General features: G+C 34.8%; 1 protein-coding gene across 3 annotated transcripts in view; it reads right to left on the bottom strand.

Annotated features, from left to right (window-relative positions):
- EYA4 (EYA transcriptional coactivator and phosphatase 4) overlaps positions 1-6,934 on the bottom strand; it is a 75,644-nt gene extending 68,710 nt beyond the window's left edge. For all 3 annotated transcript variants that reach the window (XM_064291009.1, XM_064291023.1, XM_064291016.1), the window contains exons 1-2: positions 6,488-6,934; positions 1,363-1,429 (exon numbers count right to left, since the gene is read on the bottom strand). In XM_064291009.1, coding sequence (XP_064147079.1) covers positions 1,363-1,429; positions 6,488-6,743 — 323 coding nt within the window. In that variant the 5' untranslated portion in view covers positions 6,744-6,934. The remainder of the gene's footprint in view (positions 1-1,362; positions 1,430-6,487) is intronic.
- Between the last annotated feature and the right edge of the window lie 9,496 nt (positions 6,935-16,430).

Below are 16,430 nucleotides of genomic sequence, written 5' to 3'. Positions count from 1 at the left end.
TGAAATAATTCTCTAATCAATATGTAAATGAGAAAAATAGAGCACAGGCCGGTTAATTAATATGTCCGTGAGCACATTTACACTCACCGTGAGTAAATTAATACTAGGCAATGACTACAAAAGTCTGTTTAAAAACCCTGGATTATATAGCTTTTAAATACTCTAAAACTTGTCAAGAACATCAGTAGTAATATTATATCATTCACATTGAATTATTCGAAGCTGAAATTAAATATACACCAGCCTTTGATAAAGTTTTAAATTATTAAACCAGGTTACTTAAATAAAGATAATTAAATTCTTGAAGCATCCCAATTTCGTGTAACAATTTAAGATTAATGGAAACCCTGCACACCAAGCATTTCAGGGGTACATGCGAGCATATGAAAACGTGTGGAGGTTTACTGAATGTCGTATTAGATAACAAGTAATTCTGAATGATGAGAGATCATCTCCTCTAAGAACTTGTCCAACTACTGCAGGGAGTAGACTCATGAGAATGTAGTTAACTGTCTATGCCCATGTCTCCAGCTCCATAGCAACTGCTGGTCTGCACTGCTCCTACCTTTTCCATTCCAGAGGCAAACAATCTACTTAGAATTGGAAATCTTTGAGAAAAACAAACAAAAACAGAAGTAGGAGGCTTCCTGAAAAGAAATGGAATGCCCTTCCCCTCATTATGCCACATTTTACGTATTCTCCCCAGTTGATCTCGAATTCCCAGCTGATACTTAAGGACAGACACTCTAGCGTCTGCAGAAAGTAACAAATTATATATAAATACACATGTATCACAACTCTAAAATTTCAGAACATTTGGATGCAGATATTTCAAGTCTAACAAAATTGGATGTATATCTGAATTTGTTTGCAATTATCTAGATGCTCCAAAATTTTAGATTTGTGATACATATATATGTGTATGTAATGTGTTAGGTTTATTAGAACGTGAAATCCAATAAAAATATCTCAGTCATAGAGCAAACTATGAAGTGTTGAGGTCTGGGTAAAATTTAATCCCTTTAGATTTTCTTAAAACTAACTGGCACTTTTGAATTTGCACTCAAAAACCAGTGTATTCTGCTTTGAGCTTGACGCTTTCCTCAAGAAATATAAATATCCAGAGTGAAGGGAAATGGCCAGAGAAAAATGGGTGTGTCTCTATTTCTAGATTTGTACAGAATACCTATATGTCTAATCTATCCAAGTATCTGTTTGTTCAACTATCTCTCTATAATATATTAATATACATAAAAAAAAGTGTATGCAATTTAAAGTTGTTATATTGTGTGAATACAGATTAATAAAGAAAACCCTGGAAAATTGTTCTAACAAATCTGAAAGACTCTACCGACCACTTACTTGGAAGGATATAGCTGTGGGGAATACTGGTGCGCTGATCTGGGGCTGTAGCCACTACTTGTTATTACTGTAAGACATAAGAACCAGTGCACAAAAGGTTGCTTCATAAGTATATTTCACTAGCATGTACAAAACCAATTTGAAGAAATTACCATGTTAAATTTGTATTTCTAAACATTCGTTTTCTAAAAAAGAACCTGAGTTCATCTTCTAAAATGTACTTTCTAAAAAGAAACAGCTGCCTAAACACATTCTCCTAATTAAGCGGCTTCACATTTTGTTCAGAGTATGAAATGAATATTCTTCTCACACAAGCCTCTATCGTACTTCTATTCTCTCAAGTCAATAGTATGCTCTCATGTATTAACATGCTATGAATGAAAAGCTTTGGTTATAGGGTAAGGAAATGTTTTTGATATGAAAGTAAGTTCTTAAATTTTGCAAACTATAAGTTTCATATTTCAAATATAAATGCAATATGTGTTGCTCTTCCTCCATATCTATTCTAAATGAAATACAAGGAAAAGTAACAAAAATTTGAAGTTCTAGCCTTGACTTTCAAGTTGTAAAAGGCTATTGTTTTCTATTTCCTTTCCTCTTGCCATATTCTAGTCATAAGTGGAATCCACATAGAAAGCATGGGCGATAATAGCAACACTTGCTTTTTTTTTTTTTTTTGGACATAATCACAAAACTTTCCAAATGCAGTAGCAGTCATATTTACAAATATATTTTAAACTACCAGATATAGTACTTTTCTAAGGAAACCTTAAAGGTGAAAGTCAGGTCCTATTAACATTTCATCCAAACATGCAGCCCCAAACTGGAATATTGCCAAAAGTTTGGACGTTTCTCTTTCCTTTAACCATCTGCCTTGACTAAGACAGATGGATGGCAAATATATGGACTCTAAAGTGTTGGGCCAGTCCCTTCAGAGCCAATCCGCACTGGGCAAGCACACAGAGTGTCTTTATTAGGCCATCTGCTGTTCATTCACTTTTCAAAAAGATTAAAGTAGTACACAATGCAGCCCTGGAATTAGTTTAGTCTAATCAATCATAGTTGTACTTCAAAGTACTATGTCCTTTCTAAGTTGTTCATAATAATTCTGCAGCTAAACTTCTAGAATTGTAAAAGTGACAAATAGGTTTAGGTTGCTAACTATTTTATGAAACATGATATATTTCTATATCCAAATGCTATTAAGTACCCTTGTGATCTATTGCTTCATAAACATGCAGAATTTAATGTGTTTAAAATGCTATTTTGCCTATATGCTCTGAGTATGGACAGGATAATTTAGTTTTCACAGAAAAAGTACAGAAGAGGATCTTTTCAAGAACATTTTTGAGTCAGTTTTGAAAATCATCCAAATTTTTAGAACGTAGGTGTATTTAAGTAAACTTGCTGCATAGCCAACAGTAAATTGGCTATTAAACTATTAACTGTCTACTTATTTATAAAAAAACTTAAAGAATATCCGCAGCTTTCAAATCAACTCAATGGGAATAAACTCCTTCTACCACACTATGGCCAAAAAATGTACTTTATATAATAACAACAGCATTATTTCACAGAAAATTCAGCCTGATTCATAAATTCATAATGGTGAATATTCTTTTTTTTTTTTTTTAATTCTATATCTTTTGTATCTATTTCTGGAACTTCACTTTGACACACTCAAAACCTGGGCTATCTTATCAGTTCTTTTCAACATTGTAAAACACAGGCTTTTCAAAAGAGACATTGAATAATAAAAATAAACATTTACTCTAGCAGCTTTTGGAGCCCTGGTGGCATAGTGGTTAAGAGCTCAGCTGCTAACCAAAAGGCCAGCAGTTCAAATCTACCAGCTGTTCCTTGGAAACCCTATGGGGCAGTTCTGCTCTGTCCTATACGGTCACTATGAGTCCGAACTGACTCAACGGCACCTAAAACAACAACATAGCAGTTTTTATTACGTGAACCAAATAGCAAAATTACATATTTCACAAAAACCCTACATATCTGCACGTAATTCTGAATACGTAGTATGCTTCATCCCTCTAATGAAGGAATATAGAGATAATTAGAATAATGTACCCACAACAATATAAAGGCTAAATAAACCTTTAAAATTTCATATTTAGTGTCTTTATGTTCATTATCTAAACAGAAGACAAAAACTTTGGTTCAGAAAACTAAGACATTCACTTAAGGGATAAAACTTGGAAGGTTTATGTTTCTTTACTAAATTTATGCTTTTTGTTCATACATATATGTATCTGCAGATAACTGAAAACAGCAAAATTGGTAAAGTGAATTGTGACTATGCCGATCAAAGTAAAAACTGTTTCTATACATGGTAGCCTAACCTCTAGAATGATTTCTGGAATGCCACAAGCAAATTTGGGAGATCTGCCAAATTGGGAGACCTGTCATTTAATTAATCATAGATATTACCCAAAGCACTCAGCTAATTACGCTTCAGCATTTCTGCTCATAAAAGTAAGCAAATGCTTATCTTAAATGCCCTGAAAATTAATTGAAACAAAAATTTTAAAATACATTACCAATTTCTCAGAGGACAGTTTCAAACAATTTTAAGGTTTTATCCTTATCAGTATCTTCACACCCTAGGTCAGTGACGTTCAGCTGGGAGGTGGGAGTTGGGGAGGAGAAGCGAATTTTGCCTGCTAGGGGATATTTGGAGGCCTGGTGGTGCAATGGTTAAGCACTCAGCTGCTAACCAAAAGGTGGGTAGTTCAAATCCACCAGCTGGTCCTTGGAAACCCTAAAGGGCAGTTCTACTCTGTTCTATAGGGTCGCTCTGAGTTGGAATCAAATCAACAGCAATGGATTTGGTTTAGGGGATATTCAGCAATGTCTGGAGACATTTTTGGTTGTCACAACTGGGTGGGGGGCTTGCTACTGGTATCTTGAAATAGATGCCTAGCATGTTGCTAAACATCCTACAATGCAGAGGAGAACTCTCCCACAACAAAGAACCAGCTCAAATTTATAATAGTGCTGCAGTTGAAAATCCCTGCCTTAGATCATTGCTGTCCAATAAAACTTTCTGTGGTACTGGAAATGTTCTATATCTGAGCTGTCCAATATGGTAGCCACTAACCACATATAGAACTACAGAGTCCCCAGGCGGTACAAAGAGTTAAGAGCTCAACTACTAAATGAAAGGTTGGCAGTTCAAATCTACCCAGAAGTGCCTTGGAAGACAAATCTGGTTATCTGCTTCCCAAAAGTTACAACACTGAAAACACTATGAAGCAATTCTACACTGCACACATGGAGTGCCATGAGTCCGAACTGAATCAACGGCAATTAACAACAACAACAAGCCATATATGTGGTTGGTGTGACTAGACTTAAATTTTGAATCTTATCCAATTTTAATTAAGTTAAATATAAATTTAAGTAGCCATATATGGCTAGTGGTTACTTTAGTCGACAGCACAGTCCTAGATTGTTGTTGCTGATGTTACGTGTCATCCAGCTGGCTCTAACTCATAGCGACCCCATGTACAGCAGAAGGAAACACTGCCCAGTCCTGTGCTACCCTCACAATCACTGCTCTGCTTGATAGCCCTAGATAATTTGGGGAATTATTTGGAAAGATGAGTGAATTTTAGACAGGATGACTTTTCATATCTGTTTGTTTTTCCATTTTTATATTTTCCAAGGGAGTATTATAGAAAGGGGTTGATTATCAGAACCTTATTCTTGACTAGTTTTTATCAAAGACCTTGACTGTGTGACCCTACCCACATTTTACTTCTTCGTGCCTCGGTACTCTTGCTTAAAAAATGGATCAGGAGATCTCTAAAATTGTTTCTAGAATTGTTAAATCCTATGATTTTGTCATTCGGCTTTCAAGTAACTTGTGGTATACTACTTAAGTATAACAGCAATTCCTTAATAATTTTATTTCTGTCCTTAAAAAACATGTTGGGAAAGTTTACAAGAGTTATGGAAAGTGAACAATAAAGAATGCTTAGAGTAAATCACTACCTATTTATGTCTCAGGAGGCAGGTGAATTGCTAGAAAGTGTGTAGATTAGTACACATGACCCTCTCTGCAAAGTTTATACATTAATTTCTCTTTCTGTTTGTAGTACTAATAATTATGTGACTACATGACAATTGCTTCCAATCGGTGTGAATTAATAAAATTGGATCATCTGTAGCTACAAAATTCAAATATATGCAATAATGACATTATGCTTAAAGATATTCCTCAATTCTTTTTACATAAAGCATATCCATATAAAATTCTTGTACACGTGATCCTGGATAAATGTAAAATATATTAAAGTATAGTAACAGAATTCAAGATTTTAACTACCATGAATACTCTTCTTGGCTGAATGTTCATCTTTTTTGATAGACAAACTCTTCTTTAGGTTAAAAAAATCTTTTCATCAGGTAATAAAGCAAAGAAAGTATTGCAACTTAAACAAAATCTTTAATTAAGTCAATTTAATTCATGCCCTTTGTGCCCAGCTGGGAGTTATCAGGTATTTTTATTTTAAAAGGATTGATGTTTAAAGACACGCTATTGTTCTCTTTGAAGCACTCTGAGTGAAAGTAGTGCTCTCAGAGGCTTGTTTTTAATGCAACCAGCATGTGCTCTCCTCCAGTCCATTAACCTTTAATACTTGTCACTCAGCTGCTTACACAGGAGGATTTTTTCAAACCCAGAGAGGAAACAAGGTTATTTAGAAGGAATCAAATGGATAGGTTTACGTCTCAAATGGTGGACAGAGGCAGTTTTTAATGTAATCGAAATGGGCAAGTTGAAGGAACAAAGTAGACTATTATAACCTAATTGCTAAAGTAATTAAATACTGTATAAAATAATATGCAGGAAATCAGCTCTGCTTATTTCTACTAAGAAAGTCAGGGAATTGTTTTTGCTGTCAACTAAAAATCCAGCAAAACGATTTCCAAATATAATTTCTAAAACTAGTACATAGTTTTATGATGAATAGTTCTCAAAAGGGTGGATTTATTGCTAAGTTTATAAAAATCAAATTTCTAGCAGCTTTGGTGTTTATGCTGATTATTCACAAGAAGGAGTCTGAGGACCCTAATGTGTATGTAACAACACACGAGCTTAAGGCTTTACCTGACCCAGTAAAGGTGTCAAGCGCTCCATCTCCAGTCGTGGTTGTGGTTTCACTGCTGTTCAAAGGCTCTGTTTTGACTGCAAGAAGAGACACTACGTAGGAAGAATAAGGACATGTGAGTTTTACTTCTAAATTTATATCAAAGACCCTGACTGCTCTACTAGTGATTTTTCTAGCTATCATGGGCATGCAAGAGAAAACTTGAGAACTTGACGAGGAGGGTTCTGTTAATTTAGCTTCTAAAGGGACATGCATTTATGGATGATTTAACCTAGAATCCTTTGGCTAAACTAGTTCTTTAGAATCTGTCTTTTGAATGCAGTCAACCTTCCAAAGTGAAAGAGCAATACGCATATTTGCATTTTTAACTCACCTAAGCACACTCTGATATTATTGTCAAAAGATGAGAAAAAAAAAAAAAGGAATTGTCAGTCTTCACTGCCTTGAATCCGAATCAGAGGAAAGAGATTTACTAGCTTATATTTTATTCTTCCCAAGAAGACATTAAAAAACGTCACTGTATAAAAGTATGATGGAGGCATATACAAATACAGAAACCATGGGCCTATTCATCTGATGGGTGGAAAATGAGACACTCAATAAATTTTTTGCTCTAAATGGGAATAAAGAGCCATAGATGTTGGTTTTCTTTTTTTTTTTTTTTTTACTTTAGTAGTATAACAATTTTTGATGCGTTATAGCAATAAGCATACAACATGAGTCCACTTCTACAGAGATAAGTACATCTTTTGAAAACTTTCTCACACGTGATTTCTACTTTGAGGTCATGTATTTTGGCAAAATCTTCACTTGACAGTGACACATGCTGGCACACATTTTTGTCCTGATTAGATGCAACTAGTGGTGGGGCGGGGAGGGGGGGGCAGTGGTAAAGCCTCTACCCATTTTGTCACACCATATTTTCCCTTTGGGGGCAAACTTTGCTACAAATGTCACAGCAGCAAGGAAGTAAACTAAATTATTTACTATTCAACACCTCTTGTGTCTCTTTGTTATCAACGGAATGAAACAATAATTTAGAAGCAAGCAGAAAACTAGAAAGATTAAAGCTGAAGACTAGCCAACCTTGAACAAATACGGCAAAAAGAAGAGTGAGGTCAGAATGTACCCACCAAGCAAGCAAGTCATCGACGCTACTCTGTTAGAAAAGCAATTAACTGATGGAGAAACATGCAGTAATGATTATGCCCTCTTTCCATATGAATAGAATTGACCAGCCCTTCAGTGAGCTTTAGGCTAGTTGAACCCAAAAAACCCCAGTGTCAGCTGAGTATCCGTAATTTAGTAATGACAGGAAGATTTGCTGGAAGATTCAGAGGAGAACGTTAAAGGTTAGAAAGAAGTAGAGAAACTTGGCTTACTTATTTATTGTAGCAAAAGGGAAATTTAAAGTTGATCTATTTTTCAATAGCAATAATCCGTGGAATAGACTCTATTTGTGTAATGATAAATAATGCATTAGAAGTTACATCTTTCAGTAGTAATTTGTGTGAAGCCTATTTCATGGCTCTATCTGATCAATAATTATATTTATCCCTACAAAACTACTTACTACTACGAAATTATTTGAGAGCTTACTATGTGCTAGACTACGTACGTCTAGTGAACCCTTAAGACAATCTAGATCAGTAGGAATCATTGTATTAGTTCATACAGGAGGAAACTGAAGTTTGAATAGGCTGAGGAGCTTGTACAAGTCCCACCGTTGGAGATGATGGAAGTAGTATCTGAACCCAGACCTTCTGTTCTAACGTCCACGATCATACCACCATAACAGGCTGCTCTGAGGTACGGAAATGGCTTTGGTACATGCAGCCACTTTTCACTAAGGTTCATAAAGTGATAGCAATGGAGTTATCATCTAGATAAAGTAATTAGTAAAAATAAATAATAAAGTAATTATTAAAAATGAAAAACTGCAAAATATTGGAATAGGCTACTAAAGTATGGTTTCCATTTCTTCCTCCCCCAAAATTTTAAAAGACAACAAGAAGTAGCAAATTTGAAAGCAGATAACAGTAACAGCACACACTTAAATACGTGGCAGGCATTGTTCTATGTGATTTACAGGCATTAAAATTTGCTCCTCACAACAACTGCATAAAGTAGATACTGCTATTATCTTCATTTTTCAGATGGGGAAACTAAGGCTGCAAGTGTTCAAACAACTTGTCCGTGGTCACATAGCTAGTAAGAGCAAGAATTTAAGACTTAGTGGAGTGGCTCCAGAATGCGAAATCTTAACCCCAGTGCCCCTCAGTCAGCACTAAATACTTAGTAATTACTGTCATCTGTGCAAAGATAATCCAGAGTGTGATCTAGATGGTTGTCAGATCCACTCTCTATGATCCAACGTCCACTTTTGTCTTCTGACATTTATGACAAATAGGCATAGTCCAAAGCCTTCAGCTAAACTAAGACATGAGACAGTTTCTTAAAATTTCCATATTCTAACTGTGGCTACGTTCCTATTTAAATATGTCTAAATCTATAATAATACTTGTAAAATAGATTTATTAACACACACACGCACATATATATCACTTGTGAATTGTATGGGGGGAGTACGTAGGGCAGCAATTGTGAGCTGTGTCTATATGTAACCAACTGATTTAGAAGCTAGACAGGAAAATCAGTTTTATTATCTTGGATTCCATCTTTGAGACTTGCTTTTTCTTTTATGCGTTGGTTCTGATTATAATCATTTCAATTTAAAATTTTTATATGGTCAAAATGAGAATGGAGAAGAGGGAGAAATGCAGTTTTTGGTCTCATCTGTTATACTGGAAACATATCTCATTAAATTTTAAAAGACGGTACTGAGCCAAAGACACACAAAGAAGGTTCATTTTACAGATGAGGAGCATCTTTAGAAAGTATATGAAGAGAGGTATAAATATTAAGGTGTGTTCAGAGTACTAAAATGCATAGATTCCGAATGGATGCTAACATTTAGGAGAAAACTCAACACATTAATGTAAATTTATTTTTCATATGCAGGTAAGGGTAGAGCCAAAGGGAAAAATGGGAATAAATCAATTATGCTGCTACAGAAAATAAACTATTGTCACGTTAGATGGGTATCAACAGACATCTCACGAGCTCAAGACATCTCAAGAGTGCCATTGAAATGGGCCCTCTTTGAATTATTAGTTGATTTACTAAAAAAGACATGAGAATAACAAGTGTGAGGTTAATATTTATAAAACAGATGACTAGTATAAAGCAAACAATACAAAATAACTGTAGACAGAGTTTTAAAAAATGAACGAAATTTCACTAAAACTCCAAACATATTTGAAATGTATTCCATTTTCTTTTGTATTGCTTTTGTTCTGCCACTTTAAATGAGATATACTAGATATGTTTTTTTGTGGCAGATATTGTTTTGTTTCATTAAACATGTGCCATGCGCTGTAGGAAAGATGTCTACCGATAAGTCTAGTCTTATGCTTCTTACTATTTTCTAAAACTTGCAATTCCAAATAATTGCCGCTGTATATTCATTGTGATGTTCAAATGTATATATACATTTTATGATATTTTTTCTTAAATATGCATGGAGGTTAAAACAAAATTTTTAATTTAATTTCATAATCATTATATGCCATAAAATTGCAACAATAACCTTACTTAGGTGAAAAGCATCATAATTTTCAACAAAATTCAACCTTACAAATCAATTTTGATTTTGAAAGCAACAATCATAGATGAATGTCATAGGTTGAAGAGTTTGGTGGTTTCATTCTTCTACACGCTCAAAACAAGCGATTCGGGTTCATCTTCTTAAAAGTGGGATGTAACAACTATACACAGGGCTTTGTACAGCACCATAACTTCAAGAAATACTTGCACTGTCATGACCCCACCACCCCACTCGTTACCCTCAGGCAATCTGGATCCTTTTCATAGTCAGATACTAAAAATAAAAGTGGTCAAAATAATTTAAATATATTGATATGATTGGGTTTTCCATTTTTTAGGTTTAAAAATTTTTGTAGTCTATGGACTAGGGCTGTCAGATGTCATTAAGACTACCAGATCATGACTTCCTCTTTTCACACTCCACCCTTTATCCCTGTTGTTGTTACTATTGTTAGGTGCCCTTGAGTTGTTTTCGGATCACAAGGACCCCCATGTAACAGAGGGTTTTCTGCACCATAGAGTTTTCTAAGTTCAAGAGCCCTGGTGGCACAGCGGTTAAAGGGCTTGGCTGCTAACTGGAGATTTGAACCCACCAGCTGCTCCATGGGAGAAAAATGTAGCAGTCTGCATCCCTAAAGACTTATAACCTTGAAAGCCCTGTGGGACATTTCTACTCTGTTCTCTAGCATCACTATGAGTCAGAATCAACTCAACAATGAATAATCTCTCTGAGAGCAGATCTCCAGGTCTTTTGCCCATGGAGCTGCTGGGTTCAAATCATCAATCTTTTGATTAGCAACTGAGTGCTTAACCATTGCACCACCAGGGCTCCTTACCCTCTATCCTCACTCCAATACAAATACTTTCAAAGTAAATTTAATCTTGTCATCTAAACGTGTTGTCTCCTTATCTTTATAATTTAAGTACAATGTTAATGTATTTTAATTATTCTTGGGGAAGGTCTATTCTATTTTTATAACTCAAAGTTCAGGTTCATTTGTTGCAGTATCTCATTTAATCCTCCAGTAGAATGGTGGCTCAAGAAATTTACATTTTCATCTTCAGAAATCTGTGTTTCAACTGGTATCTTGTTTAAAAACTATATACAAAATTCCAAAACCACTTTCTGAACCACAAAATCACACGCAGTGACTTCTGACAGCTTAGGCTCTACGAAGAATTTCAGAAGAGTTAGATAAGGAGAGTTACAATTTATAGCACTGCAAGGAAGCAGTAAGTATTGCCCACTGGTTTTAATAATTGGTATAGCTCATGATTTATGTTTTTCTGAATCAATAAATTCACTTGAAACCCAACAAGCACTAAGTGTCTTTCATTTCTAAATATCCATAAAATATTTAATTTTTAAAAATAACTTGATGAAGCAATTTATGACACTCATTCTAACAAGAGAATAAAAAAAAATGTTGAGACTACTCTTAGATCTTAGTAGGTGGCTCTGCTGTGCAAATACACAATATTCAGAAACATGTGAGTCAATCATTTATATATTAGAAATTCTGAAAAATTGTTTTATATGATATATAGTTTTCAAATAAAGAAAACATCATAAACTTGATCAGAATTTCTGATTTTGGTTCCCCCAGACCTTCTCTTTGAAGTCTTTTCTTAACCTTCACATAGAATCAACTATTCCCCCTTCCACTGTATACCCACCTTGAATATATTATGGCACTCATTATTTTTACGTCTGTTTCCCTCTGCTAAGCTTTTGGTCCTTAGATGGCCATCAATACCATGTTCTATAGATCTCTGGGTGCCCATTTTCTAGCCCAGAGCCCTAGCATATAACAGTCATTGATATATTTTCATTAGGTAAGTGAAAATTTACTATTTTATACCCAATCCTAAGCACTTACAGTATATCTAAGTATTTTTATATATATAGTTAACTATGAACTCTGATCCCATTAAGCATATTAAAATGTTACCGTTGTCTGTAAGTTTTCATATGACTGGCATGCATTCTTATATGTATAACATCCATCATGTATATGCATATATGTATGTCTACCAGGGGTTGGCAAAAGAAAGCCCACATGCCAAATTGGTTTTTGTGTGGCTCTCAAGCTAAGAATGCTTTTGACATTTTTTTAAATCATTGGAAAATATCAAACAAAGAATAATAAATTGTGACATGTAAAAATTATATTAAATTCAAATTGCAGTGTTGATAAATGAAGTTATACTTGAACACAGCTACTTTCAATTCTTTACATAATGTCAGTGGCTGTTCTTGTGCTACAATAGCAGAGTTGAATAGTTACAACAGAGACCATATGACCACAAAGCTTAAAATACTATCTGACCCTTTACAGAAAGCATTTGATGACTACGATCTATATCCAAACACATGACCCCATTTATTTTACTTTTATTGATAGTTTCACATTTTAACAATTTTACAAGTGACAAAAATTTGAAAGGAAAACCTAGGTTTCAATGTAAAATTTGAAGATATTATCATATAATTAAGATTAAGTGATAAAACATTCTAAGTTACTTTAAAGAATAACACAATCTATTTAGACATCACCAACACAGTATGGTAGGACCTTAAGGTTATACTTAAGGTTATAATCAATTTATCCACTAATTGTTGTTGTTAAAAAAAAGGTGCCATTAAATCGGTTCCGACTCAGAGTGATCCTACAGGACAGAGGAAAACTGCCCCAGAGGGTTTCCGAGGAGTGGCTGGTGGATTTGAACTTCCAACCTTTTGGTTAGCAGCCGAGCTCTTAACTACTATGCCACCAGGGCTCCTAATCCACTAATTATCCAATACTTATTTACTAATTATCCAAAGTCAGAATTCTTTGGCTTTCATCACTAAAAATTGAAAGTATGATGGGATTTTCAATGTTAATGTTACTCTATGCACTTGAATTGAAATATTTATTAAAGCTGGTGTAAAACAGCAACCATCTTTTTGCCATATTAACAATTTAGATTATGAAAATCTATAGGCTATAAGGAGCATTGCTGTCGCAGTGAAGAACTAGGCTGCTAACCAAAAGGTCGGCAGTTTGAATCCACCAGCTGCTCCTTGGAAACCCTATAAGACAGTTCTACTCTGTCCTATAGGGTTGCTATGAGTCAGAATCAACTGGACGGCAATGGGTTTATAGGCTATGAAGGTGATTAAGTTTGCCTGTATACGCAATTAACTTCAACTGCTCTGACTGACCTGACGGTTGTTTGGCTGAATTATCCACTCAATTAACTGATAAGTAGTTAGAAAACCAATATATTCCCCTCTTTGTATGAAATGATGAAAAATCTAAGAAAATAACAGTATGGGTCTAAAGAATCTAATGTTAGAATACTAACTGATAATAAAAATATAACCAATTGCTTTCAATAAATAACTAAAAGTCATGTTCATTTCCTGTGTCTTTCTAAGAACCCAACACAGAAAAGGAGTGCAAACATAGAATAGCAACAGAAAGCAAACCAGAGGGGCAAATCCACACAGCCAAACACATGCAGTGTACCATCATCTCTCATACTTGTTGCAGAAGAGGGGGTGTTGCAACTCAGCAACCAGTCTGCAGTATTTAAAACAGTCATGTTGTCCCCTGAGAACAGGAACAGTATAAGGGTTCATTGTCTGAATGCCTGCTGGGTGTACATGAATAATCTTCAAAGCTTGCACCAACTTTTGACCTTAATGCCAAAATTTTAACTGCACTGTATGCCTTATACATTTTAGTTTCTCAGGTCCGTTTTAGTTCAGTGAAATCCATGTACACGATGATTAGTGAACTTCAAGGTAGTGTAATTCTATAGTGCTTGGGTTTTGAAACTTATTTTCTGTACCCAATTTAAGGTTTAAATGTAAATGTTCTTACTCCAGAAGGCATCACTAAATAACCTTATAAATTTCCAATCTTATAATTAATTAGTTGAAATTATATATGTATGTTTAGAGACAAATAAACATTATAAACAAGGAAAATGTTAATCTACAAAGGGTTGGGTGTAAAACATTATTAAATACAGGCAACTTGCAATGCACATAACTTTACAAAGAAAATTTTAGATTGCACACTTATTCCATAATAAATGGGAAGAGGTGTATTTGTTTCATAGATCATTATTAAAAATTGTAAAGAAAATATGATGTGGCAAATTCTGGTATCTAGTAATATAAATAGTTCATAATTTAAAACAAATCTCATATAATTTTTAATGCATTCAATAAAACAACTACATCTACAAAACTTTTGAATAATCTGAAATGCAGCTTATATATAAAATATATAGTCTCTCTATACAGGTACATGTGCTGATACAAAAATAAAGTCCTATTTCCTTACAAGGTGGGGCAGAATATTTGAAATAATAACTCTTATTTATGGCATAAGTAGGGCTAATCAAATGAGAAAGTATCCGGTAAAAGGCCATTTTTTATTTTAAATACATGTTAGGTATTATTCTCTTTGAAAAGAAAATGCAGCAGATATGGATATTTTTGTATTCCCAAAATAATTTTTAAGAAAAACCCATCTTTAGAAAAAATTTGAGATAGTCTTTTCTGTTATAATTCAAAATAAAACAAAAAAGTGGTATACATTTTTTTTTTTGTCAGTTTGGGGTGCAAATTCTCTAAATTTTTTTGAATATTTCAAGGACAGATACAAAAGAGAAGCCTCGCTAAGGGCCCCCAAAATGTTGCTCAGGGCTAACTAGCTCCTTGAATGTTTCCAGCTATAGAGGAGGGGCAAAGGCTTCCAGAAAATCAACAGAACAATAAATAATACATTCACTATATATTTCTTGGCTTTAATGCTGATTATGCTATCAGTAATAAGATATTTATTTATTCACAGATACATAACATGTGAAATCAAAGCAAACATTGAAATATGATTCTGGGGCTCTTCTGGGTGACATTAACTATATCTTTTTGGGTTATAATGCCGATTATAGTATTGATAATAAGATATTTATTTATTAGAAAATCCTTAACGTGTGAAATTAAAGCAAACACTGAAATGTGGTTCTGCACATCCTCTGGGTGGGAGGCTTACCTCCTGTCCCATTTGTGGTGACTGATGTACTGCTGAGACTAGATTTATCCAGCTTGGAGCTACCGGGAGTTTCACCACCTCCAACGAGAGCATGAGGACTTGCTAGGTCCTGCATTTCCATAGACCTGTTGGAACAAGAAATAGCAGAGCAAATGTTGAAATCTCAGCAGTTATTTCTTAATAAACTACATATACTGTTCTACTGACTATATAGGTCATTTCACAATAATAAGAATAGAAACAAGTAGCTAATACTTTTTCCTTAACCAGGAGAAAATGCCAGCCCACTCTAAATAAACAAATAAATGCAAGCTTCTATACTCATTAAGCCTCATACTTTACTATTTGTAATCCTACAAGTATTTTATACAATAATGTAAAGAGCAAAGCAGTTTCTGTCTTCGTGGCAGTTTAAGTTGCCATGGAGACCCACCCTCCTACACTGATTACCTCTGCTATGAACATGTAGAAATTGTGAATAGCATTTAACTCAACATTTGACATTCCTGGGGCCAATAAGGAAGAAGTCAGTAGTCAAAAATAAAGTCTAAACACAAAAGCTGAGCAGAAGCTTCTAGCTGACCTGTCTGACCAAGGGGGCTGAAAAAAGCCCAAGGCCTGGGGGCTAGAGTTGTAACACCTGTAATAATCATTCAGGATAGGAGACATTGACTTATGTCTATTCAAGAGAATGTGCTGGAATTAAGACCCTAAATGAAGATGGGGCTGAGGAAAAACCGATCTTCTTTTCAAAAGGAAACTAGAAAAAAAGAGCTGCACAATGGTCCAAGGAAGCCAAACATGTTTCCATGAAAGAAGGAAAATAGAATAAAAACAATAATTAAGAATATATATTTTTTAATTTTTATTGTGCTTTAAGTGAAAGTTTACAAACCAAGTCAGTCTCTCATACAAAAATTTATACACACCTTGCTAAAACACCTTGCTATATACTCTTAATTGCTCTCCCCCTAATGAGATGGCACACTCCTTCCCCCTACTCTCTCTTTTCGTGTCCATTCCACCAGCTTCTGACCCCCTCTGCCCTCTCATCTCCCCTCCAGACAGAAGATGCCAACATAGTCTCATGTGTCTACTTGATCCAAGAAGCTCATTCTTCACCAGTATCATCTTCTATCCCATTGTCCAGTCCAATCCCTGTCTGAAGAGTTGGCTTTGGGAATGGCTCCTGTCTTGGGCTAACAGAAGGTCTGGGGACCAT

This window comes from Loxodonta africana, chromosome 1 (assembly GCF_030014295.1).
Source record: "Loxodonta africana isolate mLoxAfr1 chromosome 1, mLoxAfr1.hap2, whole genome shotgun sequence".
In the NCBI taxonomy this organism is placed as follows: domain Eukaryota; kingdom Metazoa; phylum Chordata; class Mammalia; order Proboscidea; family Elephantidae; genus Loxodonta; species Loxodonta africana.
This window is presented reverse-complemented; position numbering and strand designations above follow the sequence as displayed.